The sequence below is a fragment of the Sylvia atricapilla genome, chromosome Z (assembly GCF_009819655.1).
Source record: "Sylvia atricapilla isolate bSylAtr1 chromosome Z, bSylAtr1.pri, whole genome shotgun sequence".
Lineage (NCBI taxonomy): Eukaryota > Metazoa > Chordata > Aves > Passeriformes > Sylviidae > Sylvia > Sylvia atricapilla.
Window position 1 is genome coordinate 46052335 of NC_089174.1, and position 21819 is coordinate 46074153.

Consider the following 21819-nt stretch of genomic DNA (forward strand, 5'->3'; position numbering starts at 1 on the left):
GAGCCATCAGGGACTGGCTCTGCCAGACATGATGGAAGTTTCCAGCAGCTTCTCACAGAAGCCACCTCTATGGTTCGCCACTATGAAATACCAGGCCATGCAAAACCAACATATCAGGACTAGGCAATGCTGCTCTTCTCTGCTTATCCCAGCCAGCTGCCTCTGAATGTATCTCACCCAAACCATCCCTTCAGCTTTGCAGCTGCTGTTCTTCACATATGACAGGTATATTCACTTGAGTTGTGAGACTAGACATAGAAAAGCCAGGAAATTCAGGCTGATTTGGGTGGTGGCACTGTGGCATTATCCCATGAGCATTACCCCATGAGACCCAGCCAGGTGGATACTCAGCTGTCTGACGCCCTGGTCAGGATCCCAAACACAACAGGAGGCCTGTCACCATGCTGCAGCAGGCCCAGACAGTCACTGGGTGGGATGGGACAGGCTGGGGGTGCAGAAGGCCTGGAGGGTACAAAATGAACTGCCTGGGGGCACGGAGCTGCAGGTGCAGTCACTGCCTATGCTCAGAGGAGCCACATAGTGAGAGGTGGTTTAACACCTTTTTCCACTCACCACCTTGGCTGCAGCTGAGATTGACAGAGCAAAATTATCTTTACAAGATTCAATGTGTTGGAAGGGGTCTGTGCATGGATACCCAGATTAAATACACATAGGTGGCACACAGAGCAGGGAGGGGACAGAAACGCTGGAGATGATCCTCAGTGGCAAAAAACACTGTCTTTTCAACAAGCATCATGACCCCAGAATATCCCAGCTGCTGTGCCTGCAAGACTGGATGCTTTACATCAGGGTGAGTATTCTTACCTGCTCTTTCTTAGAAGCTTTGTTTTCTACATCTGTCCCCACTTTCCTTTGATGAAAAAAAAAATCAACTGGTGAAGGGTGAAGGATGGAAAAGAGGACCACTGATCATAACATCAATGTAAGACCAATGTTGACTAAAAACTCCTTCGGGTCAGACTTGCTGAAATGAGGTCTGGGCCAGAAGAGACAGAGAGTCACCTTCCCCATGGGAGCAGATGGGATGTATCACATGTGCAAGGGGTGAACAGGGGGTAGGTGCCCCACAGAAACCACTGCATGCTGGGACAGCTCCAGATACGTGGAGCACACACATTTGCATTTGCTGAGGATCTGACTATGACTCTGCTTAGGATGTTTTTTCCCAGAGGAAGTTACACATGGCCCTGTCTGTCTGAGACAAAAGGTGGCAGCTTGAGAATCCCTTGTGGCCAGAGAGGTATGGGCCCTGCCAGAGAATGCTCGCATCCTTCTATTGGAGATTCCTTCATGCAACTCAGTGGGCCTGTGACCAGGTATTAGGAAGTGGCAACGTAACCAGTTCAAGATTCCCCTTGCAGAATCATTCCTCCACTCTGCCAAGGCAGCTGCACACATTTTATATTCCCTCTTTACAGAGTTTACACAGTTCAATAACCTTTGGCTTTTGTTATTATTCCACTTTGGAAATCCTTCAACTAAAGTAAATATTTAACTGCATTAGCAGTTGTTCCCAAGGCACATGGGGTCCTGTTAGTCTTGTTTAGTCTAGTACAAGGGAGGCCAAAGGGGATTTGATAGAAGCCTACAACTGCTGGAAGGGAAGCTGATGGAGCCAATCTCTTTTTTGGTGGTGGCAGATGACAGAATAAAAAGCAATTGTCACAGACTGCAGCCTTGAGATGATCAAGTCAGGAGTCAGGAAAGAAGCGTCATTCCAAAGGGTGAACACACCAAACCAGCAGAGACCTGGGCCAATACCCATCTTAGCAGGATGTGTACCTGACCAAGCCTCACTGTGCACAGGGTTTGCTGGGTGAGTCCTGAAGGATGCTGCCACTGGCAGGTTATGTCCATGGGACAAGCAGCTGTTAGTCTCCAGCACACATGGATGTATGCCCTTAGATTCACATTTGGCAAATCTGGTCCTAGCCAACACTTGACAACATGAACAATACAGAGCCCTCCCCTGCAAACTGCTCACACACCAACACATTTCACAGCTCTAGATGAGGGCTATCTTGGCCCTTTAAAGTCTTCTTCAAAGTTTTTACTACCAAGAAAAACATCCAAATGCTGATTTTAATGCCTCTAGTGCCACCTCTGCTGCCTCTGATTCCAAGCATGGCCTTGTTCTTTGGTCACGCCAGCAGCAGCTCAGGAACAACGCGGTGGGGCTTTGCTGCTAGGACACATTTTTTGTGCACTCCAGATCACTCTCCTTGGATAGAGGGTGGCAGGAAATGTCTGCTTCTCCTCTGTGATGGAGGCAGCAAAGTCAGTGGTACTGTAGCAAACCTCTTGGCTCATATAAGGCTTGATGTTCCTCCACCTCATTCCTCAGTGGTATTCAAATTTCACTGCCTTCACAAAGCAGATTAAAATGATATGCTAAGAGCTGACAAAGGGTGTATGACCTCTTGCAACTGTTTTTGTCTTTTCAAGATTTTCTGCCAAGCAAAAACTTGCAACCCCTAATGAAAGTCCTGCCTACTGTACCCCTCAAAGAAGAGGTGGGGAAAATCTTCCTCAGGTGGGGCAGAAGGTTTTCTGGTGGCTGCTTCCCTCACATTGGCTGTGAAATTCCCTCCAGCTGGCTCTGCATTTTCTCCCTGTACTTGCACCAGCAAGCTGGTGATGTAGAAGGCTTCAAGACATAGGATGGGGAGATGTGAAGGCTCTGGGTTTGCCTGAGGAGCCAGAGGCTTAGTGCCACCACCAGCAAGACACATAAGCTCTGCTGGAGATGGTGGCAGCAAGCAAGGAGACCTCTACTTCTGAAACCAATCTTAGGGCTGCTCCCTCGCAGCATGGTCCCAGCCATTGCGATTCTGCCACGCCAGTGGTACCCACTGGCCCGCATCCATGCGCTCATCCAGGACTGCTCATCACATCATAAGTCCTTATTACACACATAAGTCCTCTCCTCTCCTAGGGAACTGCAGCTCTGTCTGCAGGCTTTCTGTCAGTGGGCACAGCTGGCTGCCGGCCAGACCGGATTGCATCACACGGCTCCTGCCCCACGTCTGCCTGTGGCTTTATCAGTGGTGTGGCCTTGGTGTCGTCACTACTCCACCCAGCACCTGCCGTTTCCTTACTGTTATCTGTCACCTTTCCTGGATTTCATGGCTGATTTCGGCCTTCCCACATTCTGCACCCATACTGATATTTTAACTCCTGTTCTGCCACTCCTCCCAGGGCTTTGGCATTCCAGCAGATGCCGGGGTCCCACAAGTACCGCAGTGCCCTGAGAGCAGAGTGCTTGCTTGCTTGTGCAGACCAAACCAGATACCACCATCTACCTTCCTGCTACACAATGAGGCAAGGCAAAAATAGGAGGGCAAGTGCCATGCTCATTTTCATCTTTAGCTCACTCCCTGCATCTAGATGATTTTTACAGAGAGGACAGCAGTCTCTGTTCTGTTCCTCTGACCACTCTGAGGTCTCCATGCAAGTAAGAGAGAGGAGCAGTTTGTTCTCCTTTGTATGAAAAAGAAAAACAAATGAAGAAACAAACCAAAACCCAAAACCAAAATCAACACCAGAGTAGCAAGTGACCACCAGAGGTTTGCTTTTGGATATACTGTGAATTCAAAACTCGACACCTGAAATCTCACTCCGTAACTGCGAAAGCAACCAGCCATCACCACTTCCCAGACTTTCTGGATTCAGACCACACCTTAGGTGACCTTCCTGCTTTTTAATAGTGTGAGTAAATACTGCAGTATGTCAGGCAGTGAGTAGGATTCATTATTTCTTTTATGATAGAAGAATTACCCTGTGACACTGTCAGCTAGGACAACACAAGGCTGTGAGTACACAGACTCACCTTGCCTGCTGGCATTCTCACCAGATGCAGTCTGAGCCAAGGTGGCATCAATCTGGAAGAGACCAGAGCTTCCTGCAAAGTGAGGAAGCTTTTCAGTGGATCTCAGAAGTGCAACAGCCTAAGGGAGTATCCACTGCACACTTTTTTCCCCTGCTGTAGAGTGCAGCTGTAGCTGGCAGAAGTTGCTGCAACTTGCCCTGGTCCAAGGTCACCTTGGGACTGCACCTGCAGTCTGCAAATGCTCTGCAGCTCCTTGGCAGCTTAAGGATGGTTTTGACCTGAATTTTTCCACATCCTTGCACTTGAGGGCTAGGTGACAAAATCCCAAGTGCAGCAGATAAAACAACAGAAAAACACAGATCTACTTAATGCCCAGTAAATGCCTGGGCCAAGCCCCAGTGCTGGTGTCAGGGATGGGATGAGGCTGTGTGACTGGGCTGGGTAGGCAGAGCTCCCTTGCTGTTGCAGTACTTTCCTCTCACGTTCTGAGCTGACACAGATAACCCGGGTTTTGGCAGCAGCAGTATGTATGCTCGCCGGCATACTGATGTTCACATTTGTTTATCTGGGAACTCACACCCACTGCAATTTATAAAAAAAACATTAGATTTCTCAGCGTCTTTTCTCCTAGAGTTTGTTTCTGAATGAACGAATTTGTACTGGTTCCCAGTTTTTTATACCTTCTGAGAACGGTGTTGCTAATTCCATTTTGTGTGGGATTGAATGCTGTCATCACCCTGCATATAGCGCCACGCTGGAGAAAAAGGGGCTGGAGAAAAATATGCCAGCTCCCCCCTTCAAAGTGACAGCTGCTCTTGGTGAGTTTTTGTGAAGGAGGTCCCTTGGTTTTGGCAGGAGAGGCGTGGTCTTCCCAGTCTGCCAATCGCTAAAGTCCCTGAAGATAGCCCTGAGTGAATTGATGTAATAAGAGCCACAGTGTGAGAGAATTGGGGAAGTATTTCTTTTTCTTCTTGCATTTTCAGGGTATGCTGTTCTGTGATGGTGCATTTGCATAGATCTTTGACAGCATGACCCCGTCATGCCTAGCCACATTTCACATTTCCACTGGTTACCATTCATATGTCTCCACTTTCTCCTACACATCTGCAGGTGCAGCATCTTTCTGAATAAAAAATGCTGAATAAAATGCTCTCTAGTGTTCTATTTATCCAGTAAATGTGCAGGCACACAAGCTGCTCAGCATTTCCCCATCAGTTAAGTTGCCAGAGAAGGAAGATGCAGGTTTGCAGATGGACACTAAGAACAGAAATGTGTGTCCTTGATGTTGCCTGCTACTTCTGACTTCAGAGCCCACCTGCTGTGCTGGTGTGATTTTTTCCAAATGACCATTTCACTACTTGGGTATGTAAGAATTAACACCAGGCGGGGGCTACAACAAATAGCACTGAACAGAAGGGCACTGTCACCCTCAGTGAAACCCATCCTGTTTCTTGGAACACATCCCTGCAGCCTTTGCTTTCATTTCTCTTAAAAGCTGTAGACAGAACTTGGTAGTCTCTGAGATACATCATTTGCATTGAGACAGTGATATCCTCTGTTAACTCACAGAAGCTTTGTTTCTCACTCCAGCGGTGCGATTACCTAGATGTGTACTGGCAGATCAGAGCAGAACTAGAAGTACTGAGAGCAGCTTGCTCTTAAGTAGCCAGATGTTAATACAAAGCCTTTCCTTTGGGAACTGTCAGGTAAAATCAGCTCAACAGTGACAAACCCCTTACCTTTAAGCATACCTGCCATCCAAGATTCTCCTCCAGAAAATACACTGTTCAAGGGTCCAGCCACGTCCTGGCACTTCTGGTCTGTCCAGGGAGACAAAGCAGTGCACAGAGAAGAAATGAGATGCACTGGTGATAGGCACAAAGGCTGAGCATCCTTATAATAAATGGATTTGTGTGGCTTGTATATTAAATTTCTGTGATAAATAATCAGGCTGTATGTTAGGCACTACAGCAGGAACCACCCAAACCAACAGAAGATGAGCAGGGAACTGGGAATGTGCAGCAGTAACCAAACACAGCGTGGCTTTGGAGACAGATTTTGGCAAGGCCTATTTAACCTTATTCTAGTGATTAGAAAAAGTTGTGTATGACACCAAAAACCCCAAAACAGATTAAGAAAACATTCAGATTAAAAGCTATCAAAGACTGTAACTGGGAAATGGTGGAAGTTTTCTTCACTTGGATGAATGTAGCTGCATGTATAGAACATGTCTTCTTGCCTGGTGATGAGCTTCTCTGCAGAGGAAGCTATATTTTTCCCTTGTTCTCCTCAACCTACACCAAACCAAACCTTTGCAGGCACCTCTCTTTGCTCTGGGAGGCCTGACTCTATGCCTCTTGCAGAAGATTATTGTCACTTCACTTTTGAGGCAAGCACACAAAATATGGCCTGTGACATGGGGAACAGCCTAGCACCATGTGGCTAAAAAGATACAGACCTTACAGGAGTGTTTATAACTGAGAAGAAAGGGAGAATAAGCCTGGTAGAGGGCTGGATAAGGAGGCGGGAACTTGTGTGTCTTTCCTGTCACAACTATGAGGCACCCTCAGTATGTAACAGGACCAGCCAGCACCATTTAGGAGGCAAAGCCATTAGGATTTAGGAGCTGGTCTGTGTCAACATTCACTGTGTCAGGGCTGTTTGGGACCCTTCCCAAATTGCTACACTGTGCAACACCCCCACAAAGACAGTTCAATGCTGGCAGCAGAACTGTGCAAAGGGACTTCCAGGTCTGTAAGATGATTCAAGTTTCTCTGTTCAAGTCTCCACATCTTTATTTCAAGTAACGATCATTGCAAATTGTAGCCAAAGCTTGTAGCCTGGTCTCTCATGAAACGTCTTCCCATGGAGACAGAGCTGCTCCTGATTTGACTCCTCTGGGCCCTCAGCAAAAAGGAGCTCAATATTGCAATTAGATCTGCAGAGCTTTCTGCCTCCGGCCCATCCACACAGCATGCCCCAGGGCACTGGGGGTATCCCTGGGCTTCTGCAGGCCTTGAAGGGAGAAGAAAAAAAAAAAAAAAAAAAAAAAGCATAGAAAGATTTGGGCTGAAAGGAACCTATAAAAGATTATCTAGGCCAACCCCCAGGCATGAAGAGGGAGCACTTTCACTTGACCAGGTTGCTCTAAGTCCCATAGAAGCTGGCCTTGAGCACTCTGACAAATGGGGCATCCACAGCTTCTCTGGGCAACCTGTTATGGTGTTTCACCACCCTCACCAAAAAAAAGATTATTTCCTCATGTACAGTCTAAGTCTACACTCAGTTCGAAAGCCCTGTCCCTTCTCCTGTTATTACAGGCTCTGATGAAAAAAAAAAAATCTACCTCATCTTTCTTATAAAGCCCCATTTAACTATCAAAAGGCTGCTCCAAGCTATCCGTAGAGGCTTCTGTTCTCCAGGCTGAACAACCCCAACACTCTGAGCCTGTCTTCATAAGAAAGGTGCTCCAGCATTCTGATGTTCTTCATGGTCTCCTCAGGACTACGCTCTAAACAGGTCCATGTCCTTGTTCTTCTGGGGACCCCAGAGCTGGACCCAGCCCTCCAGGTGAGGTCTCACCCGAGCAGAGTAGAACCACATCCCTCAACCTGTTGGTCACGATTCTTTTTATGCAGCCCAGGATACAATACGCTTTCTGGGCTGCAAGCACACTCTGAAATAAATAAAGTCAAAACAAATTCCCAATATCATTAATCTGGGTTACTGCAGTTCTGATTTTAAGGAAAGCTATACCTTATGGAAAGCTATCAGACTACTTTAATAGGTCCTGCAAATCCAAGAAACAAAGATGTCAAAGAGGGTGTGTGTCCCCCAGCTCACACCACTGGAGCAGGAGAATGTTTCTGTCCTGCTGGCATTCCTGGAAGCAGCATTTCCATGGAGGGAGCTGTGCTGGATTTTCTGGGAAGCTGTGCAGTGCCCAGGCTCCCTGCCAGGACCTGGGAGCATGGTGTCAGCAGAGGGAACCTGGGACCCGGGGTACCCTGGCATGGACCCCCACACACCCCAGGGTACGTGGCACTACTGCCACCCACCACTCTGCAAAAGATCATCTGGCCAGACCCCCAGTCCTGACAATACCTTCTGACCTCTCCTCTTGCCTCCTTCTTGCCCAAGCGGTGCTCATCCCAGACACCACTTTCATGCCCTGAGGACATGCTCTGGATATTTTTTGGTCTTTTCAGTGACGTGGGGCTGTGGGTTTCACTCCAGCACAATCAAGGTCTACTCACACATGTGAGGTTTGCTCTTGTCCCATAGATACTCAGGGCTGCCACAACTACACTAAAGAGCAGAGTCACAAGCCCAAACTCCTGCTCTTCCTGGAGAAGCTGACATGATGCACGCTGAGCTTGGAATTAGCAGACAGGTGTGCTGCTGTGCTTCTCTGTGCCCTCCCTGGCCAGAAAGGGGCTTATGAGGTTTGACTTAAAAGGGCTAGAATAGCTACTGCACCTCCGCTGTCCCAGCCACCTTCAACTCCACAAGGTCACACACCCATATGGGCCATATTTTGCTGTGGGACATGCATTTTCATGTGGATACATCCTTGGTGGTGACCACATACTACTCTTCAGCTGAAGAGTGGTTGCCCAGTGGAAATACATGATGCTACTGCTCTGGCTAAAATACTGAGCCCAGCATAGATCTAGGAAGCTTCCCATGAGCTGCCTGACTGACAACCTCCCATTTGAATCATATTCACATCCTTTCCTGGATTCTCCTTGAGAACTTTGCTTTTCTTCTAAGAATATGCGGCTTGTAACTTCCTTCTGCTTCCTCCTCCTCATACTTTGATGCCTAACTACAAATGTCTTGCCACATTGCCAGTGAACTTTCACTCTGTTGCATCCAGAGGGCTTGTTTCAGCAGGTATTTTAGGTGTTTACAATCTCTTCCAACTGCCAGATTTGATTAAAATCAGACTTGCAAGTCATTAAGTATGATGGATGGACAGATGAATTCAAGTGTATCAAAGCATTATAATCAAGCAGTAATTTTTTTGTAGGGAGAAAAAATAACTAAAATTAACTAAAAAACCCTAAAATGAACTAAAAAATTAACTAAAAATTGACTTTGTCAAAAAGAACATCACAACATGATGAGTCGGAGCAGACTATGGTGTAACTGGAAAAGTAAGATCTCCAAGGACTCCTTACAGGTTGGGCTGGAGTGTCAACTGCAATGGTGAAAAGCTGGAGAGGGCTGACATGCCATGTGAGCAGCCAGACCTTGCACAAACACATGCTCATTTTAACTTCTCCTGTAAGGCCTATATTTCTCTTTCCTCAGTCATGGGTTCATTAGAACACCTTACTTCTTTGCCAAAAATAGGTGTGTGATAACCGCTTTGGATCTATAAGTCTATATTTACCTTTTCACACATAATTGCACACTTGAGTGGTAGAGAGTGTGAATGATCCCTACCAGCAACAGGGCCTTCTTTAATCACAGAGCCTTGCTGTACTTCCAGAGACATGTTGAGACCAAGCAAGACAGTGGTCCCATGGAAAAAATGGCAATATTTTTATGGGGTTCACATAAAACATAGCAGGGATTCATGGTGAGGAGCTAAAGTGGGCCCATGGAAAAATGTTTTAGACATTTCCTAACTCTCTGATGTTTTTACTGAACACTGTGCTGTCACTTCTTTTGCTATTGCTAGACAAATTTGAAATATGGCATATATAATAGTGTCATGGGAAATCAAATTGACCCTGCCTTGAGTCACAGTTGAGGTCTGATTCCCCTCTACAAGTGCACAGTTCAAAACTGAAGGAAGGAAAAAATAAATTTCACTAGCACAAGTCCAGGTATTTTCTGACATTAGAGAAACATGGAAACTCTGGACTGACCTGCTAGTTCTGAAGAATGGATTTTCTGCTGGCTCACGTTGTGGGTTGCCTTTTGCCGATTGATCCATAAAAGATGTCTGGAGAGCCTGAAGGTTTTGAAAGCTAGGTTTACTCACTGAAGGAGGCAATTATTGAGCTGATGCTTATTTGAATGCTGACTGAGAATATCAGTGCCATCAGTGATTGTGTCATTATAGCATCATGGGCACCGGCATTGCCATCATGTTGCTCATAACATCAGGTTTAAACAAAGCACAAGGTGATTATTGGACTGGCTTGCAGAATGTGTTGGAAAGAACTGAGAAGCATCTAAGTGAACAGAAAAGAGGAAGCAGATGTCTCTGCTCATGCACTTTGGCAGCAGGATAGCTCATTCTTGTCACTTTGGCAGCCCACCAGGCAGCACCAGAGGCCACTGAAATCAGCAGATCCACAAGGGCTGAGGATAAAAGGAGTAGCACACATGCCCACGAGTGTGCGTGTGTTGCAAAGTAGTTTTAACCAATGAGAAGACTGAGATTCACTTTCTCCCTGAAGTTACTTTGCTTTAATGAGACCAAATGAACAGCAGCATTAAGAGCTACTAGCATGAGTTATTTATTGCACTTGAAAACCACTTGAGTGTCGCATGGTGTACCTGAAACACTCTGAAGCCCTCCTACATGCAAGTCTGCCAGACCACGAGCAGGATTTTGCCTCGTCAGCTGTCAGTCACCAATACCCCACTGATTACTTTCCACTCAGCTGTGAGTGAAATGTCTGCAGCGCCAAGGGGAGCAAGATTAGTACTGTCTTCCTGACTGTCGCTGCTTGTGCACTAGGGCAACAGTATAAAACCTCCCCCATCATCTCTGCTGGCCAAGAGAGGATAGGTTTCTTCCTGTAAAACCAAGGTGATTTCTTTCCAGGCTCAAGGACTCGCTAGTTATAAGAAACACATGTCACTTTGAGGGATGTTGACTGGTGCTCAGACCTGCTTGCACAGGCACTAATACTGGCTTGATAATGGACATGAGGAAAATCTTTCCTCAGAAAAGCACCTTGCTGACAGAGAACTACGTTTATGCAGAGTTGCTCCAAGCGAAGACAACGTGCAGCCCTCCAAGGAGCATGAGTACAAACTTAGCCCTCGCTGCCCCGCAGCAGCTCGGCGCTGCTGCTTTACACCCTCTGCTACAGGCGAGCGCTTCTGGGGCAGCCACAGCGTACCGTTCCAGCCAGCAGCACCGGGCACCGTGTAGGAGACTCAGCCAGGGCGGGGTGCGCTCACAGGCGCCGGCCGGAGCGGCGGGGCTGTCCGCGCCGGGGCTTCGGGGGACACGGCCCGGCCCGGGAGGGGGGCCCGCGGCCGAGCGGCGCCGGGGGTCCGGCCGGCGCTCCCGGCGGGCGGGGCGCGGGGCTCGGGGCCGCCCCGGGCGGGCGGAGCCGCCGCTGCCCCGCCCCGTCGCCGTCCCCGTCGGCGGCACGGCGCGGGGCGGGCGGCGCTCCCCGCCAGCGCAGCGGCATGAAGGAGCCGTCGCTGCCCGGCACCTCGCTGCAGCGGGCCTGCCGCCTCCTCGTCGCCTTCTGTGCCCTCCACCTCTCCGCCACGCTGCTCTACTACCTGGCGGGCAGCGCCCTGGGGCCGCCGGGCAGCCCCGAGCCGCCGCCGCGCCGCCCGCTGCCCGCCAACCTCTCGCTGCCGCTCTCCCGCCCGTCGCCGCCCGGTGCCCGGGCCCGGTCCCCGCCCGCCGAGCCGCCGCCGCCGGGCCCCTGCCCCGAGCCCTCCCCGCTGCTCGGTGAGTGCCGTCCCGGCAGGGTTTTCTCCGCCGCCGCCCGGGCCGCGGGGGAGGAGGCGTGGGCGGCCGCCGCCGGTCCCGGAGCGCCCGTGGGCGCCTCTCCGCGTCGAGCGGGCGCGGGCTGACAGCGGCGCGGCGGCTCTCGCGTGTGCCGCGGGCGGAGGGGAATTGTGGGAGAATCCCCGGGGAGCCGGTGCGCAGGAGAGCGCGGCGCGGATGCTGCCGCAGGCACGGCAGCGGCCAGCGGAGCCCCTTCGCCCTCGGGAAGCGCTCCCACCCCGCCCGGCTACATTTCTTTATGGTTGCCGTCGAAGTTGGGTAATTTCCTCTGGGAACTCTACCCAAAATGCTGTTCTTGCGTAATGCCACGGGAAGGCTCAGGAGGTCTTTTTGCGCTGTGCAGGATTTTCGCAGCCTTTCTGTGTCCGCGGACCTGCTGAATGGGCGGCACGGGTTTTAAAATGGTCTGTGAGGTAGGGTCACGAGTACAGTTCTTACGGATCCCAGCGGCGCTTTCCCCTGGACGTATTTTGTCCTGTGATGCAGTACCGTGATACGTGGCAGCCTGGCGTGTGTTTTATCTACACTGGAGCTGTGCTCCCCATAGGCCTTTTCCACGACCGCTTGGGTGCTGGCATGCTGGCAGGATCTTGGTGGGTTTACAGCCTGCTGGTAGTCTCATTTTCACTACATGATAACATGGATCTGTTTTGGTCTGCTGGCTTTGTCGCAGGGCAGAGCTGGGGACAAGGGCAATTTAGATTTTTTCGTCTCTTTAAAAGGCTTTCACACCCAACTTTCTGCTTGTACCTGCTGCTCCTTGAACAGACACTCCTGTGCTGTAAGTAGGGCTGTTACCATGACCTGCTGGCGTCCCAGTTGACAGTAGCCTGGCAGGGCTCCTGAGCCTGGGGGCAATTTCCCTCATCCACCAAGTGTGCCATTTTAGCGTGGGTACCTCTGTTACCAGAGATCACAACAGGGAAAGAGACTTCAGAGAAGCTACCTGTGGTTTAAAGTTTATGAAACCGACTAAAAAATTCATCATTTCTCTTGGTGCCTGCTGGTCAGCTGTTTATGGATTAATGCATTTGTATTACAGATGACTGGTTTGTTATTTTAGGAAGGTGATTTTGAGGTCTCTAGAAGAAATTCTCTTGTGTTTTTTGTTGTTGGTGGTTTTGATTCATCTCTTTCACTTTTTTCCTCTACATCACTTATGTTGAAAGTGGCTGTGCAAGCCTGTCCTCAGAGTGAATGTGGGAACCCTTTTTGCATCTGGACTTGCTTTGAGTGGTCTCCACTTAGTCCAGTCCTGTCAGGAGTAAGTCATGTGCTTTGGAAATGCGTGAAGTTTAGAGAAATGCTCTTGCTGACCCCAAGACTCAAAGTGTTATTTGAGTTAATTGCTGAAGGATCAATTTAAGATGTTCTAAATAATCTTTGCAACATCTTCAGTGCAGTTCACTGAATTTGCCAAAGGCTGTATGAGGCTTCTGGCAGTGGTTACAGATGATCAAGAGAGCTACAGGGCCACGGAAGAAGTAGCTCTTTACAATATAGTAGGGAAGGGTTTTCTAGCTGTGTTATCTTCAGTGCTTGTGGAGTAGTGCAGTCACATGCAGCCTGGCACCGTCACAGCATCAAGATTAATTGCCAGCATGTAGGTGAGAAACTGTTTGTTCTTTTTTTTTTTTTTTTTTTTTTTTTTTTTTTTTTTTTTTTTTTTTTTTCCGTTCTGTTCTATTCAGATTTTGGTAGCAAACAGCATTTGTTAAATGATTGCATCATGCCTCACGTGTTGGTGAGAGCTGAGTCTGCCCTGATCAGCATCTCATGTGTCTCTAAGGCATCTTCCTCCGTGAGGAATAGAGGGTATGATGCACTTCTTGGGCATTTCTGACATGTAGTTTCCCACCCAGAACTCAGAAATAGTCCTTTATGAACTCAAAACTGATTTACCAATATGAACATAAAAAGCAGGAACCATCCTGTGATTCCTAAAGAACCATCCTATATTCCCAAAGCTATGGAGAAGTGCTTTGATGGGAACAGGTAGCTCCAATAACTCCAATTCCTCAATACACCGACATTGATTGTAACACACATAATTCTGGGGTTTTTAATTTCCTGCCTGCCCCTCCCCCGTCATTGTTGGGAAGCATGTGATGACTCACACAGGATATGGTGTGACCAAACTGCTCGGGCTTTTTGGATGGTAAAATAGCCAGGTACTCATTTCAGAGGCCCACAGTTTTCTTCCTAGCAGTCTTTAGAGAGTAGTTTACAATCCCTGCTATCTGGCTCTGCAACAAATGCATTAGCTGAATAAGGTTTAATCTCTTATGAGAAGCTGCCAGATTTTAAACGGGGTATCAGGAAGCAGAGCCTGCTTGCTGCAGTAAAATTTCAAGAATTCCGAGAAGTTCTGGTTTCTCTGAGAAGCCCAAAATCAAGTAAATCCATGTATTTCCTGTAGGTGTCCATTCCTCAAATTGTTACATTCTTCAGGAGATGCAGAACAGTATTGTGGTATTTGTTTTGGTTTTGTTTTTTTTAATAAAAGATTGCTCTCTAGAAGTAGTATGTGTTTTGGCCTAAAACACTTTCAAAACAATCAAATGTGTTTCTTCTACCATTTCCATGTCGTTTTTGTATTTTGGTGTTGGAGTAGTTACATGACTGCTGGTTTAAGGAGGGTGTGCATAAGGGGTCACATTCTTTGGCTGAAAGATCCTTTTCCAGAAGAACTCATTTTGAAGCAGCCAGAAGTCTGCAAAGCAGAATTTCATAGACAGGCTTATCTGTATTTCAGGGATGTCATTTTCAAGTCCTGCCCAGCTGAGTGCATGTGTTTATGGAGGTTAGAGTACAGCTGTCTCCTTAACCAATTCTAGCCCCCATTTAGACAGCAAGCGTGGCTGGGATGGCTAATACAAAAGATGTGGTTTTGCCCTTTTTGCCATGAACATCTTCTGGGAAAGTTCACCAAGGTGTGCTAAGTATTGCAGTCATGTGTCTGTCTTAATAGCTTTTCATGCCCAGATTAGAAAACTGGTAACCCTGTACACTAGTAATAAACAGATATTGGCAAACAGAAATGTAGATTAATGTGTGTACCAAATAATTGTCCAAAGGACAAACCACTAGAGAGGTACTCATTTTCACTAAGGTTTAAAAATGTCTGTTTCCTGGGATACCATAGAATGGATTGAGTTGGAAGGGACCCTAAAGATCATCTACTCCTAACTCCCTGGTGTGAGCATACACACCTTTACCTAGACCAGGTTGTTCAGAGTCCCGTCCAACTTGGCCCTGAACAAATACTTCCAGGAATGAATGGAAAACTTGGCTGGGCAACCTGTTCCAGTGCCTCACCATTCACAGTAAAGAAAGTTTTCCTAACATCTAATCTAAACCGGCTGCACTTAAAAGCCATTTCTCCTTGTCCTGTCAAAAGTCGCTCTCCAGCTTTGTTTCCTCCCTAGAGCCTTGTTCTCTCCAAGCTGAACAGTCCTAATTCTCTCAGCCTGCCTTCATAGGAAAAGTGTTCCATCCCTCTGATAATTTTGGTGTTTTTCCTCTGGACTGACTCCAGCAGTTCCATGTCCCTCCTGTGCTGGGACCCCAGAGCTGGATGCAGGGTTCCAGGTGGGGCCTCACCAGAGCAGAGCAGAGGGGCAGAATCCCCTCCCTCCCCTGCTGCCCACACTGCTTTGGATGCAGCCCAGGACACGTTTGGCTTTCTGGGCTAGGAGTGCTCATGGCTGGGTCATGTCCAGCCTCTTGACAGGCAGTATCCCCAAGTCCTTCTGCTTGGGGATCTTGGGCATACAAGAAAAAGAGCTGTGTCTCAGGCATGTCAGAGTTCTGGATATAAACTGATGCTTCCCACTTCCATGTTAGTGAGGCATGTTTGAAAAAAACAAGGATTGAAAGAAAAAAACTCCTTTGGACAGCTGTCACTCAAGGAGGAGAGGACCTATTACACAGTATATTTCTTCAATGCACTGCTTCTGATGCCTGTGTAGTCACTACAAGCAGGTGCTCTAAACTGTTGATACTGAAGATAAGTGATGAGGGTTTTCTGATGCTTTGAGGTAGCCTGTAAAATCAGCAGTAATGCTTAGTGTCTGTATTACAGAAATGTCTAGAAGTTATGTGCTTCCTCAGATTGAATTAATAAATAATGTAGTTTGAAACCCTGGATATGTGGACATTTTGTGGGCTGGGTAGAAAGTGTTTTACTGCTGGCAGAATCATAGCAGGAGAAAACTGGGGCAAGAGGGTGAAAACCTAAGAGATGCTAAACCCACCAGTTTTTTAGGAAGGCTTCTAGTGCCGACAGTGCTGGAGGGATTTGGTAGGTTTGGCGTCCCTGGCATCTAGTCATCTAGTCACCTGCAGTCATAGGCTCTCATCTTGCTCTGGGGGGTTTCTACCCCAGGAATTGGAAGCCTCTGAATCTGTGGGGTCACTTGCAATACCAGGCAGTGGAGAAAACATTTCCTTTACATGGAGCATCTCCCTTTCCTCTCTCATCTGGACCTGCCTTTTTTTTAACCTTTTTTATGTAGCTGGTCTCTGCTCCTTGCTGCTTGCCTATGTGATGGAGGCATTGCTTTGCCCACAACACAAGCTGGGGTTGCGCTGTGTCCCTCTACTGCCTTCTTCTGAAAAAGTAAAACAGAAACTCAGAGAAGGGCGTGAAGAAGGCAGGAGAGGGGGAGATAACATGTGAATCAGTTTGCTCAAATTTAAGCCTTCTTGGCTTCAAAAGAGGATTTGAGAAACTGTTAAACTTCTCCAAAGAATATGCTTAAGATGTTTGGCAGGGAGCAGATGTGTGATCCTGGCAACACCACCGACAGCTCCACAGCTGTCTATCTGTGTGGCTGGGAGCACACCATACCTCTGAAGCACAGGCTTTCTTGGCAGGCAGGGTGCAGCTTCTGTGAGGAGAATATCACTAGTATCCTCTTATCTGGTCAAAGTGGAGGTCAAGGATTGTTAATTAGCCTCACAAAGTAACTTGGAAAGGTACTATGCTGTGCTGGAGAGCAGCTGTTTCAGGGACAAAGCACAACAGACGGAGGAGAAAAGAAAAGTTTTCTGTCTCGTGTGTAGTGTTTTATAACATGCTTGTTTCTCTGCCAGCATTGATTTGAAGCAATAGCTAGTTTCTTTGGAAGTTGGGCCAAGTTTGTGTTTGGAAGGAGACTGATAACTAGCTTCCAAAACTGCATTTGGACACAGAATTCAGTTAAGCTCTTTCACTTTTCTCCTCTGGTGTGGAGCATCTTAGTCTGACTTATCCAGCAGATAGGGAACATTGGGCCTGTCTTGAGGGCCATCCTCACTCCAAAGGACTGCTGGGGGTGCACAGTCCTCAGCAGGGATATGCTCTACATCTGGTGGCCTCACAAGCAGGAAGTGCTGGGCTCCACTGCTCACTTCCTTTCCTCACCAGTGGACACTTCTCTTCAGCCAGCATCCTGCAGCCACTGTTCTGCTCCCTCCTGCACACCCTTCTCTGCAGAGCAGAAGAGGTTTGGTTTTGGGGACAAAACTAGCCTAAGATTTGGGGTGTTGGGGCTTGTGGATGGAGCAGTGCCAATGTTCATCTTGCTCCTATTTCTCTCAGTTGGATAAGGTCTTCCTGCTCAGCCTGTCCCCACTGGATCGGTGTTTTCTTTTGTGCAGCCCCTGCCTGCAAGGACAGGTGCCTGGTGAGCCAGGTATGGATTGCTTTTGCAGCACAGGTGCTAATTTCACTGAGCTGTGGCCATGGCCAGGGGCATGGCAAATAGCCTTTCCAGCAGGCTTCCAGCTGCTGCTGAACTGCAGGGAGCTTGGGGCAGTCCCCAAGCCTCTGCAGAAGTTTGTCAAAGAGAGTGGCTTTTGTCACCTCCTCTGACTGGGGTGTCACTTGACTTGCTTTGAGGGCAAAGAGAGAAGTTACCTGCAAACCTGTATTGCTGAATGTAGAAGTGGCCCTGTAAAGCCTCATGGGATGGCTTTCCAGAAACCCGTGTGCTCCAGAGCAGCGCATGAAGCAGCAGCCATCTCTTCAGGCATGCAGTGCCCTTCTCCTGCCTCTTGCACTCCCTGACACCAGCAGCAACCCCTGCTTTTAGGGTGCACAAGCCCTGGCAGAGTTCCAGCCACACAAACACACCTCCACCCCACCTGGCACCCGTGCTCCCCTGCCTGTCTGGGGAGTGTGCCCCAGCCTCAGGGCAGTGCTGGAATCACATGCCACAGGCAGGATGGGATGGGGCACGGAAGAGGGGCTGGGGGGATTGCCTTGTGAATTGGGGCTGCCACTGGCAGAGACATGCCTGAGATGCCACTTGGTGTGGGAGGGCTCCTGTCCACACATTCCATCCTGCTGCATAGTGGGGGGTTTCTGGCTGATGGCTGCTTGGTCTTTTTCTGATCCGTGTTTGTTTGTTTGTAGTTTGCTGTTAGAGAGCCTGGAATTTAATTTTGAGGCGAGTGGGAAGAGCTAATAACATGCAGATTGCCTGGCTCAAAGGAGGAGAGTTCAAAGCTGCCTCAGTGAGTGTGCACTGGATTTGAGCCACCGAGGAGGACATAGCTTCTCTCCCAGAAGTACCCTCCATCAACAAGATTGTCTTCCTTTTTTGTTGTTGTTGTTTTTTGTTTTGTTTTGTTCTAAAGATGCCATGTGCTAGCGTCAGTGCTGGGGCTTGGGTTAAGAAATCTTTTTTTTCTGGCTTTAGTTGCTGAGTTAATCAGGCAGACCTAATGTTGCCAGTGCATGTGATGCATCCTCGTTTTTTTGAGCCTGTTTCCCTTTTTGGTCCGCCGTTGCAGATGCCAGACTATGTGCAAGCCTGCCCAGGACAGGAAATAAGCCCATGTAGCAGTTTTCCCTTGCCTTGGCATAGCTAACATCTGTTGCGGTATGCAGCTTTACAAGTGTAGATCAGCCATATGAAATCCAGCTGTTGCAAGGGCTTTTTTTTTTTTTTTTTTTTTGTGTGTGTGTGTGTGTGTGTGACTAGGATAGTTCTAGACCCAAGGAGCTTTTTTTTTAAACTCTCATAGGGGAGCAATGGCTGCAGACAGCAAGAGGCAGTGGCTGGCAGCCAGTTGGCCATTTTGACTGATGGGTTGCATGCCAGGACACGGCTGCCTGGGTGACCCAGAGGGGCAAGGGACATGGGGGCTGCCCCCACCAAGGGCCTGAGCCACAACTTGAGTCTGTCTGGTGACATCTGAAAAGCTGCTGGCATAGCTCTGAAGTTTAGCTGATGGGAAATTATTTCAATGACCTTAAGAGGAAACTACTGCTTTGCTGAACTGTGGGATACAGCTGCCTGCCCACCCTGGAGCTGCCATGTGGGGCTGGGGTCCAGCCCTGCTTCACAGCCTTGGGTGGAGGAACTTGGTCTCACATTGTCTGGGGTGGAGTTGATACTGTTTTTCCCAGCCAAGACAGGCTTGGTGTGGTTGATGGGCCCTTCCTTCCCTTTTCTGTTGGGCCCCTGCAAAGAGAGGGTTGTTTGTTTTTTTTTTCCTCTCTTGCGAGCTCTGCTTCTCTTTTCCAGCTTTTCTTTTGGGTGAGGATATTCTGAGTGTGGCAGTGAGGGTGTGCACACGGCTCAGTGGATGGAGAGCAGCACCCAGCTCTCAGTCAGGGTGTTGGAAATGTTCTTTTTGGCTCTGTTCTAAGAGAGCCTTTTTCCAACTGCTGCTACCTGCTTTTGCCTTAATTTTCACTAAATTAAATGTCTGAGATTGATGCCTGGCTTAAAGTGTGGAGGTGGATTTTTTTTTGTTTCCCCAGTGAAGCACTCAGGAGGGTGATTCAGACGGCTGGATCACTCTTTAAGCCTGTCCAAGAGACTAGGTTCCCTCCTTCCTATTTCCTTCTCCCAGGGCTGCACTGCCCTCCTGAAGGTTAGGGTTCCCTCATTCTGTCCTGCCTGAGCCCTCCAGGGCTGCCCTTTGTGCCAGCAGCCCCATGTTGTATTGCCTGCTCCCACCTTCTTGGATGGAGTGTGGTGTTGTCCTGGTTGCAGCCCCTGTAGGGATGCACAAGAACACTTCTGGCCCTGCCATGCATTGCTTCCTGAGTTCTCCCAACACTTCCAGTATTGGGAAAATGCTCCTTAGAGCCTCCCTAGATCACTCCCTTTGGTCTGGGGAGGCTAGAGCAGTTTGTATATTTATAGCATCAGGCTGAGTGGATTCTGGGCTGCTTGTGTAAGGGTCCTCTCATTTGTATCAGCCAGATGAGCACCAGGAAGGCTGTGTGTCTGGCAGCCTCAGGTGACAGGAGGTTTAGGTGTTGTGGCAAGCATGGCCATTGGGAAGTGGGGACAGGAAAATCGCTGGCACTGTGGGACAGGCTCCTGGGGCTCCAGCACTCCACTGCGACTGGCTTTTTGCAGGCCTCACTTTCTGCTTTGTGTGAGAAGCTTCTTCCTGTTTGTGAGTAGCATGATGGCCCCTGGCTTTTCCTGTGCATCTTCCCTGTGAGCAGAAATGCTTCTGAGGATCAGAGGTGAGGAGCAGGAGTGGGTTGGCTTTCTTTGGTGGATCTTTCTCTTACCCTGCTGCTACCAGCTAAAGCCTCCTTGTACAAACTCTGAAATGTTTTGATGTGATGCTGTGCTTTTGCAAACTTCCTGCAGTTGCTTATTTATGTTTTCAAGGTTTTCTTTTGCTAAAAATACACAGTGGAGACTTATGAAGCTCTCTGTTGGAGCTTTGTGATGCTGAACCCAACAGGAATCTGCCTACAGGTGCTGGAGCTGCATGGGTGACCAGAGCTGCAAGTCCACACAGTGCTGTCATGCCTGTCTGTTTTTAGAAGGGACTCCATATACAGTGACTCCTGTGTCAGGCAGTCAGCTTGAACAGAATCAGAAAAGGTTCAGATGGAGTGAATCGAGCTGGAAAGTTTACGTAGTAAATGAATGTAGACAAGGACACAGTTTTGACAGGCAGGACAGCACTTGCAGCAGACTTTGCATGTTTTCTTGGCATTGCAGGTTACATCCTGAGTCAGCATCCTTGGGAAACGACAGCCCTAGGGCTGCTTGCTATCCAGTAATCAAATTTCAGTGAAAATTATTTAAAATTAGTAGCTGGAACTGTGACTCTGTTAACTCACTGGAAAGCCTGCACTTTTGTGGATTTGTCTTTAGCCTTGTCCTGCTTGGGAAGTGAACTGAAAATGTCAGTTTGCAGTGGGTGGTATGTTGCTGCTGCTTTGTGTCAGCCACATAGCTTTACGAAGTCAAGTTTGTTTTAGTCATTCTGTATTTCAAAACAGCCTGTTCAGCCTCTTTTCTGGTTTTGTATTTGGTGAGTGTATTAACTGAATGATTTGTGTCCAGCCTGTCTCAGAAGTGGCTGTCATGCCACACATGGATGGCACTGGTGCCTGGGGACTTCTCACTTACCTATATGTTGGCTGCATCCCTTAGGGCAGTATTTGCGAGAAGGTGTGCTGCCCTTAAAACTGATTCTTTAAGCAGAAGGTTGGAGCAGTAGAGATCGTTTCTAACCAGTGCCCTTCTAGACTATGAAACTGTTAAATCTCTGCCTTCTGCAGCTGTTTTTTACAATGAATATATTTTCTGCTCCCATCTTTTCTTTGCCAATGTTCCAGTCTCTGTAAGGCAAGCAAGAATGAGTGCTGGCAGGATGAGTGGTCTATGTTTCGCCTTGGGGGGCTGCTGGATGCCAGCCAGCAAAATGCCATTTGCAGTTCCAAATGCTTGTGGCTGTCCTTGCCCAGCTGGAGCTCACAAGTCACCAGTGGGAGATTTCCTCTGTAAGTTCACCTAAATGGCAGACTTTCATTTCCTCCCGCCTTACTCTGAGTGGGTTTGAGACATTAAAAGAACCTTTGTTTGTTAAACCAGAAAGTATTCTCCAGTTTGATGGGGCTTACAGTTGCTTCTTGGGAGCAGCAACTGGGAGAAGAGTCCAGTAACTGGGAACACAGAGCCCAGCTTTTCCAAACAGGAACCAGCTTGTTTGATGGGACAGCAGCCACACCCAGTGCCTGGCAATGGACTAGCCTGGCAGGGCCCCGCGAGGGGGTGTGTTGCTTTTGCCCCTCTGTTTCCTGCAGCATCCCAGTGAGTCCTGCTGCTGGCAACTAGGTGCAAGAAAGATAGGAAAATAGAGTTCCTGGGCACAGATGCCCAACATAATCCCATTTGTTGGCTGCGACTGGTTAGGTGAACCATGCCCAGTGCAATGCCCTCTGCTATTTTAAGAATCACAAAAGTGTAGCATTGTCCTAACTCTGAGTGTGAGTCTCCTA

The 21819-nt window shown here is 48.4% G+C and overlaps 1 protein-coding gene and 2 long non-coding RNA genes across 14 annotated transcripts in view; 2 read left to right on the top strand and 1 right to left on the bottom strand.

Annotated features, from left to right (window-relative positions):
• The first annotated feature begins 3851 nt into the window (after nucleotides 1-3851).
• On the top strand, nucleotides 3852-4997 carry LOC136373570 (uncharacterized). Its single transcript, XR_010745672.1, has 2 exons — nucleotides 3852-4668; nucleotides 4834-4997. It is a non-coding gene; the product is annotated as an uncharacterized lncRNA (long non-coding RNA).
• Nucleotides 4998-5508: 511 nt separating this feature from the next.
• On the bottom strand, nucleotides 5509-10744 carry LOC136373571 (uncharacterized). The gene is made up of 3 exons (XR_010745673.1): nucleotides 9730-10744; nucleotides 6498-6865; nucleotides 5509-5670 (listed from the first exon to the last, which is right to left on the bottom strand). It is a non-coding gene; the product is annotated as an uncharacterized lncRNA (long non-coding RNA).
• Nucleotides 10745-11177: 433 nt separating this feature from the next.
• Nucleotides 11178-21819, top strand: part of B4GALT1 (beta-1,4-galactosyltransferase 1) — a 50234-nt gene continuing 39592 nt past the window's right edge. For 11 of the 12 annotated variants that reach the window (XM_066338617.1, XM_066338611.1, XM_066338609.1 and 8 more), the window contains exon 1: nucleotides 11178-11507. In XM_066338617.1, coding sequence (XP_066194714.1) covers nucleotides 11234-11507 — 274 coding nt within the window. In that variant the 5' untranslated portion in view covers nucleotides 11178-11233. Of the gene's footprint in view, nucleotides 11508-20532; nucleotides 21322-21819 lie in introns of those variants that run through there. The other variant, XM_066338616.1, reaches the window with a different exon arrangement.